Source organism: Beta vulgaris, chromosome 3, assembly GCF_026745355.1.
Source record: "Beta vulgaris subsp. vulgaris cultivar EL10 chromosome 3, EL10.2, whole genome shotgun sequence".
Lineage (NCBI taxonomy): Eukaryota > Viridiplantae > Streptophyta > Magnoliopsida > Caryophyllales > Amaranthaceae > Beta > Beta vulgaris.
The window spans coordinates 29,569,509-29,585,323 of record NC_079204.1 but is presented as its reverse complement, the minus strand read 5'-3'; the positions used below and the strand labels follow the sequence as shown (position 1 = coordinate 29,585,323).

At 33.1% G+C, this 15,815-nt stretch overlaps 1 protein-coding gene across 1 annotated transcript; it reads right to left on the bottom strand.

The window, feature by feature from the left end:
• Positions 1-1,035: 1,035 nt before the first annotated feature.
• On the bottom strand, positions 1,036-15,270 carry LOC104883895 (transcription factor bHLH128). The gene is made up of 6 exons (XM_010668464.4): positions 14,795-15,270; positions 3,248-3,597; positions 2,864-2,986; positions 2,080-2,145; positions 1,888-1,956; positions 1,036-1,325 (listed from the first exon to the last, which is right to left on the bottom strand). Exons 1-6 carry the CDS (start codon positions 15,165-15,167, stop codon positions 1,266-1,268), a joined length of 1,041 nt encoding a protein of 346 aa, XP_010666766.1. The 5' UTR covers positions 15,168-15,270; the 3' UTR covers positions 1,036-1,265.
• Between the last annotated feature and the right edge of the window lie 545 nt (positions 15,271-15,815).

Sequence of the window (15,815 nt, the reverse complement as noted above, 5' to 3'; positions counted from 1 at the left end):
ATATAGAAGGATTTATGATTGCAAAAAAACCGAAAAATCTTTGAGGGAAAACTACTCAGTGCACAACAGATTAATATTATTTTTAGTGTTGCTTGCCGAAGTAATCAACCCTAGAATCAACTATTACTTGTGTAATTCTTTGGCTTTCTTAGTTTGTTTGTATGCTTGCTGGTTGTTGCTTTTAGCCGTCTGTGGGTTTCTTTGGGCTTATGAGCTCTTTGTTTATTCCTTAGTTAGGGTAGCACACCAAGGGTCTTTCCTTCAACCTTTCCTAAAGGGTGGGGAGGATAAGATACTAATGCTTATGTTCCCTTTGGATAGTTGTGATTGGTGTATGTAGCATTTCAAACAAATCGAAAATATGAAAATAGATGGTCGAGGAAGGTCGAGGAAACAAGTATATGCGATGCAATCATAGTCCACAGAAGATGCAACTGTTTGTTCAAATTTGTATAAAGATTCATCTATTAGTTAATTTATCCTCTTCTCTTTAACATATCGTATTCGTATGTTAAATGTTTTCAGGAAATAGATAAAAGGTGAAAATGTATGAAGGAACTTATACAAATATACCAAGTTGAAAAGTTACGTAAAAGTACTTAAAACCTAAAAAGAGTATAGAAAATAAAGCAATTTTATTCGAAACTGCTTCCATGGAATCGGAAGAATTGAAAAGGGAATTAGTATGATTTAAACGAATTTATTTTTTTCAACAACTATTTAACTTTGGGAGAGTTTCTTGTGGACCGCTACTTCTCCACTGACACACCTATATCAATTAAGTTGTTAAGGCACAAAGTGGGTGCACACGCACACGCAGACACGCTCATAGAGTCACAACCTCACTCGCACGCTGAAGGATACATATAGCAAAAGATTGATCTCGATTCTTGCGTCTCCCTTGCGCTGTTGTGCAAGAGTCCTTACGCTGTAATGCCTCCATAGCAAATGCATTTGGGCTTATTAATTAGGATGAGTTAAGTTTGTTTAATTAAATTAAAGTAGATTGCATGAAGTTATGCTTGCAAAGAAAAATTGAAAAACTTAACATCCCAAACTACCGAATAAAAACAGGGGTCAAGTAATTCGTCTATTAACTTAGTGGAATTACCTAAATAGTTAGTGAGGAAAAATCACCTGTTTATGTACAAAAAAAAGTAACGGAAAAACAAAAAAGCAAGACTGATCCCATATGAGGCAATCGAGTTGTTCTTCAATTCGATGCTCATAAGAAGGCAATAACCTGTTGAAACTTTGTTCCAGAGTTATGGCTCCATATCTGGCTTGCATCCACATGTGCAATGGTCAAGATCATTATTCAGTTTCTACAAACAAAAACATGTGTAAATTTAGAACACGGGAACTTATGGTTTTTTGAGATTACACATTGCCTACAAAAGTAATAACCCCTCAAAAAAGAATTGTACAAGGGAAAAAGGTTCAAAATACTACTCATATACTAGTCCTACAATTGTCCCTTTTTTTCTAACACCAAAACCGATCCCCACACTCAAAATGTTACAATCAATGCTCTTTCACCAATTATTTTCCATTTTCTCTTCTAAAATCATCTTTTCCCATACAATATTTATTTAAATAAACAAAAAATCTTTACTATCCTCTTAGATTTTACTTGCATAAATTACCGTGAAAAAAAGAAAATGCAAACTATATTTTGAGACGGAGTGAGTGACCAATTTCACGCTTTAAATGCCTTATAACCAAAAATTAATCACTGTCAGTGTGATTGGACAGTCTTTAAAAAACTTCTGAACTGATTTTAAGCGTGAATTTTTTTGGATCTAGCAAATATTATGAAGTGGAGTAAATATAGTATGTTCCAATTCCCCCCCCACCCCCAAAAAAAAATCCTACTCATTTTGTTACCTCAATTTGACCTTGAAGTCCTTTGATGTGCTGCACTGCTAAGTCTAACATGTCTGAATAGCTTGTTTGCTGCACGAAGAAAGCATAAGTTATAATATTAAAATCAAATCATTATGAAGTATTTATCATAATCATTTATCAAAATAACACGATCACATGCAATGAGTTGAAACATGGAAATAGAATTATTACCTTGTCCATATTGGGGACAAGCTCTTGCAGCTTCTTTAATTTCCCACTTATTCTAGTTCTTCTTTCCTGCAATACAGTATAGCAAATTTAAACAATGAAATTCATAATGATAGTAAATATAAAGTCCTTGATTAAAATGCAGAATGAACATTTATTAGACAATTATTTAAAAAAAAGAAAAAAGAAGAAGCAACTACGCCATGTCTATTATAGTAGGAAAAATTGACAGAAATAATCCCAATTATGACTGGTCCGCTCAAAATAATCCGAACTTTGGGTTATTATGGAATAATCCAAACTATTTAGGCTACCTTCCCAAAATAATCCAAACTTTTATTTTTCTTGCCTTCAATGATCCCTTTTGGTCTACTATATATGGGATAATTAAAAGCTTGGATTAATTTGATAGTACTCCCCATAGTTTGGATTATTCTAGAATAATCCATAGTTGGGATTATTTTGAGCGAAACGGTCATAGTTTGGATTATTCTTGTCAATTTTTCCATTATACTCCCTCCGTCTTTTATTAGTTTACCCCTTTCTTTGGGGCACATTTGCCGAGATACTAATTTGAACCTTAATATCTCTAATTTTCGATAAGCAAAAATTACAAAAAGTTGATATTTGGATGATACACATTGAGACGAATCTAACAATATCTCACATGAATATATTTTTCCTTAAATACAAATTACAAAAGATAGTCAAAGTCATGTATGTGAATAGTGTCAAAAGTCAAAAGGGGTAAACTAATAAAAGACGAAGGGAGTAGTATAATACTGACCCTTTCAGCAATGCTTCGAGGGTGAGTTGCACATCCACGCTTGGCACGTATTTTACAAGGCACTGAATCTTGAGGGACATGCATTAGCCTCTCCATTGTTGCCATCTCTATTGCCATTGCTTGCTACGTTAAACAAAATAAATATTAGCTAAGAAAATACTTTTAACTTACGTAATAGCTATAACTCTAATGCATAAATCACAATTTATAAGTTATTACAAAAAATATTAAGCATAAAATAATCATTATCAACACAGTATGTTGTACGATAATTGACAGTATTGATAATATAATTATGTGTAATTTTCCAAGGACTTCCCCTGCTGTCCAAAAGATTTCGCCACTTTACAATCCAAAAGATTATATATTGCATAAATAATTTACCTGAGAATCAATACCACTCAATCCATTAAGGATGTCATCATTTATTGTTTTTCCTCGTTTACTTGATGAAGCTGAAATAATAAAGTTGTTGTCGTTGGTGTCATCCCATGCACTTAATGAAAATCCAGATACTGAACGAGATTGTGATCTCTTATGGTCATCTTCATGATGATGATGGGAGCTCATACTTTCAAGTACACTCTCATTCACTTCTGAGATTTGAGAGAGAGAGTGATGATCTTTTCTTGTGAAACTCATTTGAGACCCTAACCTGGATAGCATGTGATCATGACCCATAGAACTTCCTTGCCCATTGTAGTTCACATCAAATCCTTTTGAACCAGAATATCCTACCAAATTATTTTCAAAATACTGATTAAGATCTTTATATTTCTTTCACTTCAGACATCATGAATATATATGCATTAAATATTTCTAGACCATTCTTCTAGCATGTTTGGTTCAAGTTATGAAATAAGAAAGGAATGGAATCAAATACAGACGTGGAATGGTAAGGAAACTTGTTACTTTTATTAAATGTTTGGTTCAAACTTTGCAGTGGCGGATCTTAACTAACTATTTAACGGGGGCCGAGTTGATAAAATAAAAGTTTTAGTGTAAAATTTTAAATGATGAATAAAAACACTAATGCACACCAAAATATTAATATACTATTATTAATGGTTACAAAGAGCTTGTGGCTAATGTAATAAATCAAAATCTCAAACGTGCAATTTTTAAGAAATTGTTTCAGTTTATTTGTTTGACTATTATGAAATGTTCAAGAAATTGAGTAATTTTTTAAGAAATTGAAGGTATAGTTCATTAGCAACTAAATAAATTATTCCAGTAAAAAAACAAATAAATTACCAAATTGCTTTCTTAAGTCACAAAAAAAGAGATAAACTTATATTTTATGATTGTTAGGAATGAGTTTGAGGGGATAAGAAGTACTATTATAGGTAAAAAAAAGAAAGTTTTTTAAAGAAGAATAATAAAAGATAGTACAATAAATGGAACAGATTTTTCTAAATTAGACAAATTGATATAAGCCAAAGATAAATGGGAAGAAAAAACAAAGAAGTAAAAAAGAAAGAAGGAAAAGAAAAAAGAAAAAGAAAAAAGAGAAGTATTTAATATGAAGAAAAACAAAAAAAAAGTCCAAATGTGTTGAATCAAGGTTTGAACTTGCAATCTCTAGGGCTCAAACTTCCTTTTACACCTTGCTTCAAGGCCATTGTGCCACAGTTTGTTTTGTAACATAATTTACAATTTACTTAATTTATCTTATACAGTTATGGGGGGCCAAGCCCCCACCCACCCCAACAATAATCCGCCCCTAAAGCTTTGGAATCGAAGGAGAATGATAAACATTACCACCAACAAATGAATTTTGTTATTTCAGGGGAAACTGAAGGTAATAAGTTAGAGGAGTCAATTACCACAAACTAATGGTAATAGATTGAGGAGGGTTTAACGACCAAACAAGAAAGGGAATAGCTAGGTAACTGATTTCGTTTCTTGAAACCCAATATTATTAAACAAACATGTCCTTAGTAGAAACCTTTTGCAAAACCACCTTATAGGAAGCTTTCTTGAAAATAAGAGCCTTGTATATAATTCTCTTTGTTCTTCAAAGAGCTTCTATATGACTTTCTCTTATAAACTAGCTCTGAACTCCTGCGACGCATGTTCTATATATGTTCAATGTATTTTTCCTAAAGTTATGGTATCTGTTTTTCCTAATATTGTTAATTAAAGAAAATAGCAATTTAGCATAGTAATTAATATGTTGGGTTGCTAAGTTTCCTGATTATGTGAGGTTGTTAATTTGAATTCAATAAAATTGATTTTCCTAAGTGCTGCTCTTCAGGTCTGTCTAATAGGACGTGCAACGCAACCAACAGTAAAGGGCTTCGCTTTCTAGAGGACCCAAAAGTCTTATTTCAATGCTTTTTTAGCCATATCATTGAAACCCATGCTTTATTTTGTCAAAGAAAAAAATGACATACTTTGTAGAATATAGTAGTTATACATTTACAATATATGTAATAATATTTTTATATTTAGAGCCCAAATTTATAATTAACACAAGGACCTCCAAATTTTTAAGATGGCCTTGGTGCACTCCACCCTTCCCAAAAACATTCCTCTTAATATGCATTAAACAAAAAAAATGATGAATGAAGGTATGGTGCTAGATTATACTCCCTCCATCCCAATATATAGTTCCCATTTCATTTTGCACACTCTTAAGATGTACCTTTGACCTACAATATCTTCTATTTCTTATTAGTAAAAAAATATAAAAAGTTGATATTACGAATTTATACATTGAGACGAATCTAACAAGACCCCTCATTAATATGTTTTTTGGTATACATTCAAAGTTTTAAAATTTGACTCTCAAAATAGAAATAGGAACTATATTTTGAGACGGAGGGAGTATATAATTCTCCTTTACCATGTAAACTATACTCCCTCCATTCTTTTTATGATATTAATGATTGTACACACATATATATATACACACACATACGCGCGCGCACAATATACATATATATATATATACATATACATATACAGATACATATATATATATACATACATATATATATATACATACATATATATATATACATATACATATACATATACATATACATATATACATATATGTATATGTATATATGTATGTATATGTATATATGTATGTATATGTATATATGTATGTATATTATATATATATATATATATATATATATATATATATAATATATTGTGTGTGTGGGTATATATATATATATATGTGTGTATGTATATATATATATATGTAGACAAATTACAGGCTAGCAATCTCAATCCATCAAACAAATCATGCCCTCCTCCAGAAAATCAACCAGATACTGACTCATCAGGGGAGTCAAGTGGTAGATGGATCAAGGTAGTTCCTAAGAGAAAAAGTCACACCCCCACTGTTACAAAGAATGCAAAGGCAAGACCTTCCTCTTTTAAACCCCCTCCTACTGAAACTACAAAGGATTCTGAACCAGAATGCAAGGAGACCACCCACCTAACTGAAACCCAAACTAATCCTCCTGAACAGAAGACAGAGAATATACCTGAAACCACTAAGCCTCCTACTCACACCCAATTGTTAAACGACAAGGATGTGGAAGCCCTATTAGCAACGGAAACTATTGATGAAGCTGATCCACAAGTTGCAGAGGTTCTTCAAATGCTGGAAACTTCCATTCCCCCCATAAAGTTTCCTCCTATGTTGAATGAGTATGGTTCTAACCTTCACCAAGTAAGCCCTTCGATATCTGATTTAGCCCTTGCTCGTGAAATATCAGAAGCGGATAAATTATTTTTCGATGCATTAGGCACCCACAAAGACATGTCAATCTCCTCTGACTCGACCAAGAGACGACGAACTGAAGATGAAGCAGACTCAGCATCATCTAAGCAAATAAAGAAGAAATAGTGCAGAATAGATGACACCAAGTTTTTGTAAGTTTTTTGGGGGTGCCTCATCAGACCCACTTTTGCCTTATGGAACACTCAACTTAGAATTGGGTTCTCCTAATATGCTAATGAATCATGTAGTAGAACAATATGCAAAAGTATCTACTGTCTATCCTGTTACAAAGAAAAATGTAGTTAGTATCTATAATATGGATGAAATTATATATTTATGTTCTCAAATACTTAGCAATTGGTTATTTTCCTGTAATTATCAATATTCACCTTGGCTAAAGTATTATTTCTTGGAAAAGCTATATTCTTATATCGCACGACATTACTATGCAAGGTGGTCTTGCTTAGATTATCATGGATTCATTCATGAGCATATGAACAGACTGCTTATTACTAAAACCATACACATAGCCTTGCTGTTCTGGTCATCCCTGATTGAACCAATTCATGAGGTTCAATTACACGACATTCCCATGTTTTGGTTAAGAACAAATTGTATTTATAATTCTAAGTGCAAGTGTTCAACCCCAGCAGGAAAGAGGAAACTAAACAGACTTCAATATAAACACTTATCAATTACATGGACATCCAAGTATTTATGCAGGTCTGGATATTTAAATTGGTCCCAATTATATCTTGAACTTATCAGAGAATGGTGCTATGTCAACTTCTATTTACTATATCCTATATATACAAAGGAAACCACAGATCTTACTGTGCTAATAAAAAATAGATATACTTCTCATTGCATATTTCTTTGGTGCAGAAATATTGGCTACGGATGGAATGACACAAATTGGGACTGGCTTATGCCTTGCCCAGCATCTTTTGATGCCTGCCATAGACTACTAAGTCTCTGCCAATTATTGAATTCGAAAAAATTACGGTTCACAAGCTGCTGGACACAATTATACCGATCAATAAATGACTATGCAATACAAGCTCCATTCTGGTCTCTGACAGTGTATGTAATTCTCAATACGATCAAGTACTGGAAGTCGATAATTATGTACTACCATTTGAAACACAATTATATAACTATGTATATAGCAGATCTTGCGAATCAGACAGCATTAGCAAAACATGTTCAGTTCGCTTCTCAACAAGTGAGCTCTTTGACAAACAAAAATCTCCATAAAGTTAAATATCTCGATAGGAAGGCAAGTAATAGAGCTGCAAACCTCCTTTGCAATAGGATGGTCACAGAGCTAAATACATGGACGGGAAGGAAAATTATAAATTTACTAACTGCCTATAAAAAACCCAGACATGGTATAAATATTAATGATGCACAATCGACCAATAGAATTGACAAACAATGCATAAGAATACAACACAAACCATAGCATGAAAGTTATTAGTTGGAATATTCAAGGCGCAAAAAAAAGTAATGCCCTTAGTGAGTTACTTTTTCTCACGCGGAAATACAAACCTGATCTCTTATTCGTAATTGAAACTATGAGCTCAAGAATAAATAAACATAAAATTATGAACACGTTGGGATTTGATGATATCAGCATTATAGACCCAATAGGACATAGTGGTGGTATATGGGTATTATGGAAAAATGAATCTTACGTAATTACTCCGCAAACATCAACGCCCCGATTGGCACATTTCTTTATTCAGAAAAAAAACACGCAATTTTCCTTTTGGCTTACTGGTATTTATGGCCCTGCCCAACATATTGACAAGAGACAATTCTGGACAGAGATGACGGAATTCTTCTCGAGTCTCCACCTACCATGGTGCCTTATTGGAGACTTTAATGAACTCCTTAACATCAGTGATAAAACAGGGGGGACATGTGCCACCCCTGCTAGATGCCAAATACTCTCAGAATTTATGGTAACTTGTCAGGCACAAGATATTCCCAGTCAACCAAACACGTTCTCTTGGAAAAAGATAATCAATAATCAATATATATATGAAAAACTGGATCGGTGTGTAACCTCCCCTATGTGGGCAGCATATTACCCAAATGCTTTTGTCCACTATGATGCCTACACTTGCTCAGACCATGCTCCCATGATATTAGATACAATACAAATAAGGCAACACAAGCCACCCAGATTTCGGTTCCAAAATGCATGGACTAACGATCCTAATACGCAGAAAATTATTAACAAGCATTGGCACCGGAAATATTCACATTCGCATTTTTATAATATAACCAGAAATCTCCAGTTCATTAAACAAGATCTCAAAATCTGGGCAAAGAAAAATTATAGTCACATTCACCAAAAACTTGACCAAAATCAATGTCGACTGAAAAATATCCAACAACAATTGATACAGTTCCCTAACCATCCCCACATCGAACAACACTTAGGCCGCCTAGTAAGACAAAGAGAAAGACTCCTAGCTTTTACCCAAAACTATTGGGGCAAATACTCGCGAAAACAATGGCTGACAAAAGGAGATAGAAACACTTCATTTTTCCATTACAAGATAAAAACGAAGATCCAACGACAACAAATTTTACGTATAAGAAATCAATTCAACGAATGGGTTGACTCCCCAGATGATATTAAAAGTGCCTTCCTATATGAATTTCAAGAACGATTTAAATCCACTCACCAAACTCCTCGAACTATATCCTTGCCTTATCTTAACACTGCAATCTCCGACGAAGAAAATTATCAATTAACTGCACCTATCACAGACAAAGAAATTAGAGATGCTATATTTAGCATAGATCCTACAAAATCACCGGGATCCGATGGATTTGGATCTAAGCTTTTCCAAAGGTACTGGGACATTTTAGGAGCAGAAGTTTGTCAAGCGATTCATGATTTTTTCAAACACGGCTACCTCCTTCGCAGTATTAATCATACGTTAATATCATTGATCCCAAAAGTTTCTATCCCAGAAAAACCGAATCAATTTCGACCTATCAGCTTATGTACCACCTTATATAAAGTAATATCAAAAATTTTAGTAGAACGCCTGCGACCACTTCTAATTAAAATTATTAGTCCATACCAGAATGCGTTCACGCTTGGAAGACTCATACATGATAATGTACTCATCGTCCAAGAAATACTAAATATCTTCAATAAATCAAAAAGCAAAAGGGGATGGTTCGCGCTTAAACTAGATATGGAAAAAGCCTACGACCGGATAGAATGGGATTTTTTACAGCAGGTCCTCCAAAGCTATGGTTTTCATCACCAATGGATCAAATGGGTTATGCAGTGCATTTCCACAGTCTCTTACTCACTAGTCATAAACCAAGAGACTACCACAATAATCAAACCATCTCGAGGAATTCGACAGGGCGACCCATTATCGCCATACCTCTTTATCCTATGTATGGATGCGCTCTGTAGACAACTAGATACTGAATCAAAATCTAGAAATTCAGGAATAGGAATTAAACTTGCTCCACAATCCCAGATAATTCCAGGTCTTTTCTTCGCTGATGACGGTCTATTATTTTGTAAAGCAAATCTCAATTCTGCCCACCGCCTAAAAAACATAATCGACACGTTCTGTAATAAGTCTGGACAATTGGTAAATTTTCACAAATCATCAATCATGTTTTCAAAACAAATACCCAACTCTCGACAAAGAGCAATTGCTGGTGTTTTTAATATGACACCGAAGGCTGTATTGGGAAGATATTTGGGCGTTATTTTCTCAAGCTATAAACCAATGAATACTGATTTCCATCACTTAGTTCAAAAAGTTGATAACAAAATAAACACTTGGCACAATCATTGTCTATCGAAAGCAGGAAAATCGGTAATTATCCAAAGCCATCTAGAATCAACCCCAGCATACCTTATGGCCACAACTCAAGTTCTAAAAAAAATTTGCAAAACAATTGATAATATGAACCGAAAGTTTTTTTGGCAATCGACTTCAAACTCCTCAGGACTGCCATTACTGGCATGGTCAAAAATTTGCCGCCCTAAGAAGTATGGGGGCCTAAATTTTCGCAAAATGTCTCATACTAATGAAGCATACTTAGCCAAAATGGGATGGAGAATCCTTACCGACAAACACTCCCTTTGGCCTACCATTATGCGACAAAAATATCTCCGAAATACTTCCCTTTTTGACTACAAAGCAAAGCCTCTTGACTCTCAGATTTGGAAAAGTATTCTTCGATCACGAGAGCTGTTACGAAAAGGAATACGTTGGAAAGTCGGAACTGGTGCAAATATTTACTTCTGGCTAGATAACTGGTGTGCCAATCAGAGTATCGTTCAACTATTAGATCTTAGAATATCTTCTATTACTAATTTAGAGCTCACCGTAAATAATGTCATACTCCCTACAAATCAATGGAATGTTTCGCTCCTAAATGAATTAGTTCCACCTCATATTGTCCACATGATCTTGGGCATTCCCATTCCCACTTCCCCTACCCCAGACCGCCCTTGTTGGGGATTGACAAGTTCTGGTGAGTTTTCTGTTAAAACAGCTACCTGGTTAGCTCATGGAATCACACCCGCTACTACACCATGGCAATTCAGTTGGATATGGAAAATTGACATAGCTCCAAAAATCCAGATTTTTCTATGGCAATGCCTGCAAAATGGCCTTCCATTAAAGTCCAACCTGAGATACAGACAAATCACGACTGATAACCTTTGTCCTATCTGCCAAGAAAATCCTGAAACTATTAACCATTTATTCTTCTCTTGCCATACCATTTCTCAATATTGGAATTCACAACCTATACGACAAAAAATTCGAACTACAGTAACACAAGATCTTACTCAATGCCTTATTAACCTACGTTCATACCCTAAAGCATTACAATTATTTTGCTATAATCTCTGGAGTATTTGGAAGGAACGAAATTTACTAGTATTCGAAAATAGCACTCTTAATCCTAATCGAATTTACTATAGAGCTTGGCACCTATATTTGGAATGGAATACAAGAACTATGATGGATTTTCTTTTACTATATCTAACCTTCCTCCTCGCAGGTATAATAAATCAGTTGCAGTCAAATGGATTCCACCACCAGTTGGTTATTTTAAATTAAATTTTGATGGGTCAGTTAATGGCGCTTTAGCAGCTGCTGGTGCGATCATCCGAGATTCTACTGGGCAATCTGTGGCTGCTCAAATATACCGTTTTGGTCAAACCTCACCTCTTGTGGCTGAAGCATGGGGATTAAGAAATGGCATTCTACTTGCCATTCATCAGAATATTCAAGATTTATACATAGAAGGAGATAACCAAGTTGTTATAAGAATTCTGCAAGGGCAATACGATTGCCCATGGAGCATACAGACTCTCATTGAAGATATACGAAAGCTCCTTACTCAATTCAGATTCTATACCATTACTCATATTTTCCGGGAAGCCAATCGAGTAGCGGATCTTCTTTCAAAAAAAGGTCACATTAGTTCAGCCAACGTAGCTGACATTGATCCGCCCACTGATCCTGATCTTAATAAAATTGTAACCCTTGATTCGTTAGGTTTCTCCCTTGAGAGAAGGGTGCCCTAACTCTACTCATGTACCCAAAAAAAAAAAAAAAAAAAAAAAAAAAAAAAAAAAAAAAATATATATATATATATATATATATATATATATATATATATATATAAGCAGCAAAAAGCACTTAAAATGAGAAAAAATATAAAATGAGCAAAAAACATAAAATGAGCAGAAACTTGTAAAAGGAGCAAAAGTTTTTTAAAATGAGAAACATAAAATGAGTAAAAAACATAAAATGACAAAAGTTTGTAAAATGTGTAAAAGCTTTGTAAAATGAACAAAAGTTTGCTAAAATAAGCAAAAGTTTCTTAAAATGACCAAAAACATAAAATGAGCAAAAAAAAAAACATAAAATGAGCAAAAAGTTACAAAATGAGCAAAAAGGTCGTTTTCAATTTTCACCTTAAAGTTAGTTTAATTTTCAATAAATCCTATCTATATGAAGTATATGATACGCAAACAAGTTTTTGTGCATAGTTTTGTTTAATAAAAGAAAAAGAAACATTCGATGTCATATGATTGAATAGAGATTATTAATCACATTCGTCTAAATTTGTTTCGACCTTTTACTGAGTATGCATGGAGCCATGGACTTTTGTTATTGTTACATGTTAATTCATGCGTGTCGGGACATGGTAGATTGGGTAGGTAAGGAATGAGAGGGGTTGGAATTAGAACATGGATAACATTGACTTTTGGGTATTTTTTTTTATGTTTGAATTACATTGACTTATCACTTATGGTTTAAATAAAGAGTTTTATTTTTGCTTTACTTGATGATTTTCAACATTATCAACTGAAATTTTAATTTTGATGATATATATTCCAAGAGTCCAAGTTGTTAGCATTTTTCTGTTGTGTCTCAAAGAACCTAAAGATTAAAGTGTTGTGAATTTTAAAGAATACAAGAAATATTTTTAAGCTATACTTTTTTTTTTTTTTTTTTTTTTGAGGGGATTTTTAAGCTATACTTTAATGGTATAATTTGTGTTATTTATCGTACAATGTGCAAAGTTTATGTTATTTTGATTTAGTTTTAGATGATTATTACATAAGCTTGCACTAATTTGGGATATTGATGTATTTAAAAACTTAGTTTAGACACAATATCTGTTTCATGGAGTAAACTGGCTTTCACTTGTTTTAGATATTATAAGGAGGAAAAAAGAGGGAACTAGAAATTAACAAAAAAAAATAAATAATACCAGTCAACTTGGCAACTTTTCTTTCCTCGTCAACCGAAAAGTAAAGGAGTAGAAAGACTAATATCATTCCAACTAAGGGCTCCAAATCGTGCAAGATTTTAAAAATTCTTGTCTAATGCTAGCTTCAGTTTTTGGTTCTTGTTATTTTAGTCAAATAATAATGTAAGTGTGTAATAAGTTACACTTACATTAAATATATTCATTATGAAAATTGACAATAAAATTGTGAAAACATTTGTTTATGATATTTCATATTTCATATTTTTGGTTTTGATTTTGAAAAATTGTAAATGAAAACGATAATGACCATACCCTTTATATATTTTTTCGAACATTGATGTTAAAAGCAACTTCCTGAAAATTATTTTCTATTGTTTCTCGCATTGAGTTCTTAATTCTAATATTTAAGTTGTTTTATGGAAAAATCAATGACCATAGTATTGAGCCAATAATAGCGTCAAAATTAAAACGAAAATTGAAAATTGAAAACTTATGTCTCAAATTAATTGCAGGTGATCATAAAGAACGATTAGATATGATAGTATATATTCAAATCTTATACTTTCTTAAAGAGGAAAGTAATTAATTATAGCAAGTATATCTAAATCCCTCGGCAAAAGTATCCATATCTAACATTCCTAAAATGGGAAGTATCCATATTGCTCTCACATGAACATATACATACATATATAGCCAGTATTTTTTGTAAGGTTCACTTCCTATATTGATGATCAAGATTGCATGAAAGAGAAAATATAAAAAAATCGATTTTGTTTTATTACAATTTTATTACTACTATTAAATATATATTCTGAAAGAATATTAGTTTAACAATTTATGAAAAAAAACATAAATCGATCCATTGATATTCTTACTGCTTAATTATTGCTCAATATTCTTACTTTTAGCTTATGCATCTATGATTTTATTTCAAAAACAATAATTAGATTCAGCAGGTCATGATCTATGTAATAAGTCCAAAAAATAAATTTTAGTTGCGCGGTAAGGTTTCTCTCAAGCTATATATATATATATATATATATATATATATATATATATATATATATTATATATATATATATATATATATATATATATATATATATATATATATATATATATATATATATATATATATATATATATCAAGTGGAGTAGTGAAATTCTACTTTTATTCACATTCCAAATAATAAACATGAGAAAGTATAAAATTTAATGTAAAATTAGTTGAACAACTTGCCTATAAAATAAAAATCCCTTAGCACCCAAAAAGCATAAACCAAAAAGGTTGAAAAGAAAGATTCAAAACAAAAAAAAAGGTGCAAGTTGAGCAATATTATTAATAGAAAAAAAATATATATATAAAAAGAAAAATAAGGAAGATAGGAAAAATGTACCAGTATCAGAAGCAAGGTGACTAAGGAAGCCAGCAGGAGAGCTACTATGACGGATCAAGTTGGAAGACGACGTCTTAGATGAAGAAGAATTAATCGCATTATTGGATGAGTCGGTCAACCCATAAGGTCCTTGATGGAGCAAAGTCAGCGTGTTCCGAGTGGACTCGGGGTTAAGACTGAGTTTAGAGTGTGTGGACTCGGCCGAGCTGATTGAGTTAGAAAAGAATTGATGGTGTACACCGAGTCCGACGACCGAGTCAACCGTGTTGGATAGGAGTGAACTCGGAGCTGAATCGTAGCGCATGAGATTAGGGTTTGTTTGGGTGTTTGATGAAGAGTGTTGTTGAGAGGAAGAAGAGGAAGAGGAGTACATTTGGGTAACGAGTTTGGGAAGAGAGAAGAAACGTAGAGGAGAGAAACAAATAAAACAAGGGGCGGGGATATGGAGTGGGAGAAGAGAAGAGAAAAAGGTTTGAGATTGTTTGATTATTTAAACAGTACGGTTGGAGACTGGACTGTACAAGTCATATTTAATCTTTTTTTTTCTAACATTACAAGTATATATTTGGAAATTTTTTTATAAATAAGTATTAATTTCTTCTATACGTTGAAATTAAAATTAATTTCATGGATACGGTTCACATATAAGAGTACGTGATAATTTTGGTTTCCTTTTATGTAAAGCTCCAGGTCCTAATGGTATGCATGCTATCTTTTATCAGCGTTTCTGGCATGTTATTGGTGATGATGTTACAAGGTTTGTCAGTAGTATTTTACATGGCTCTGTTTCTGTTTGCTGTCTGAATAACACCAATGTAGCTCTAATTCCCAAAGTCAAACACCGTACTCGTGCTGCTGAATTTCGCCCTATTGCTCTCTGTAATGTTTTATATAAACTGGTGTCAAATGCAATTGTTATTCGGTTAAAGGATTTTCTCCCTGATATTGTTACAGAAAATCAGAGTGCCTTTGTTCCAGGGCGTCTCATTACTGATAATGCTTTGATTGCTCTTCAGGTTTT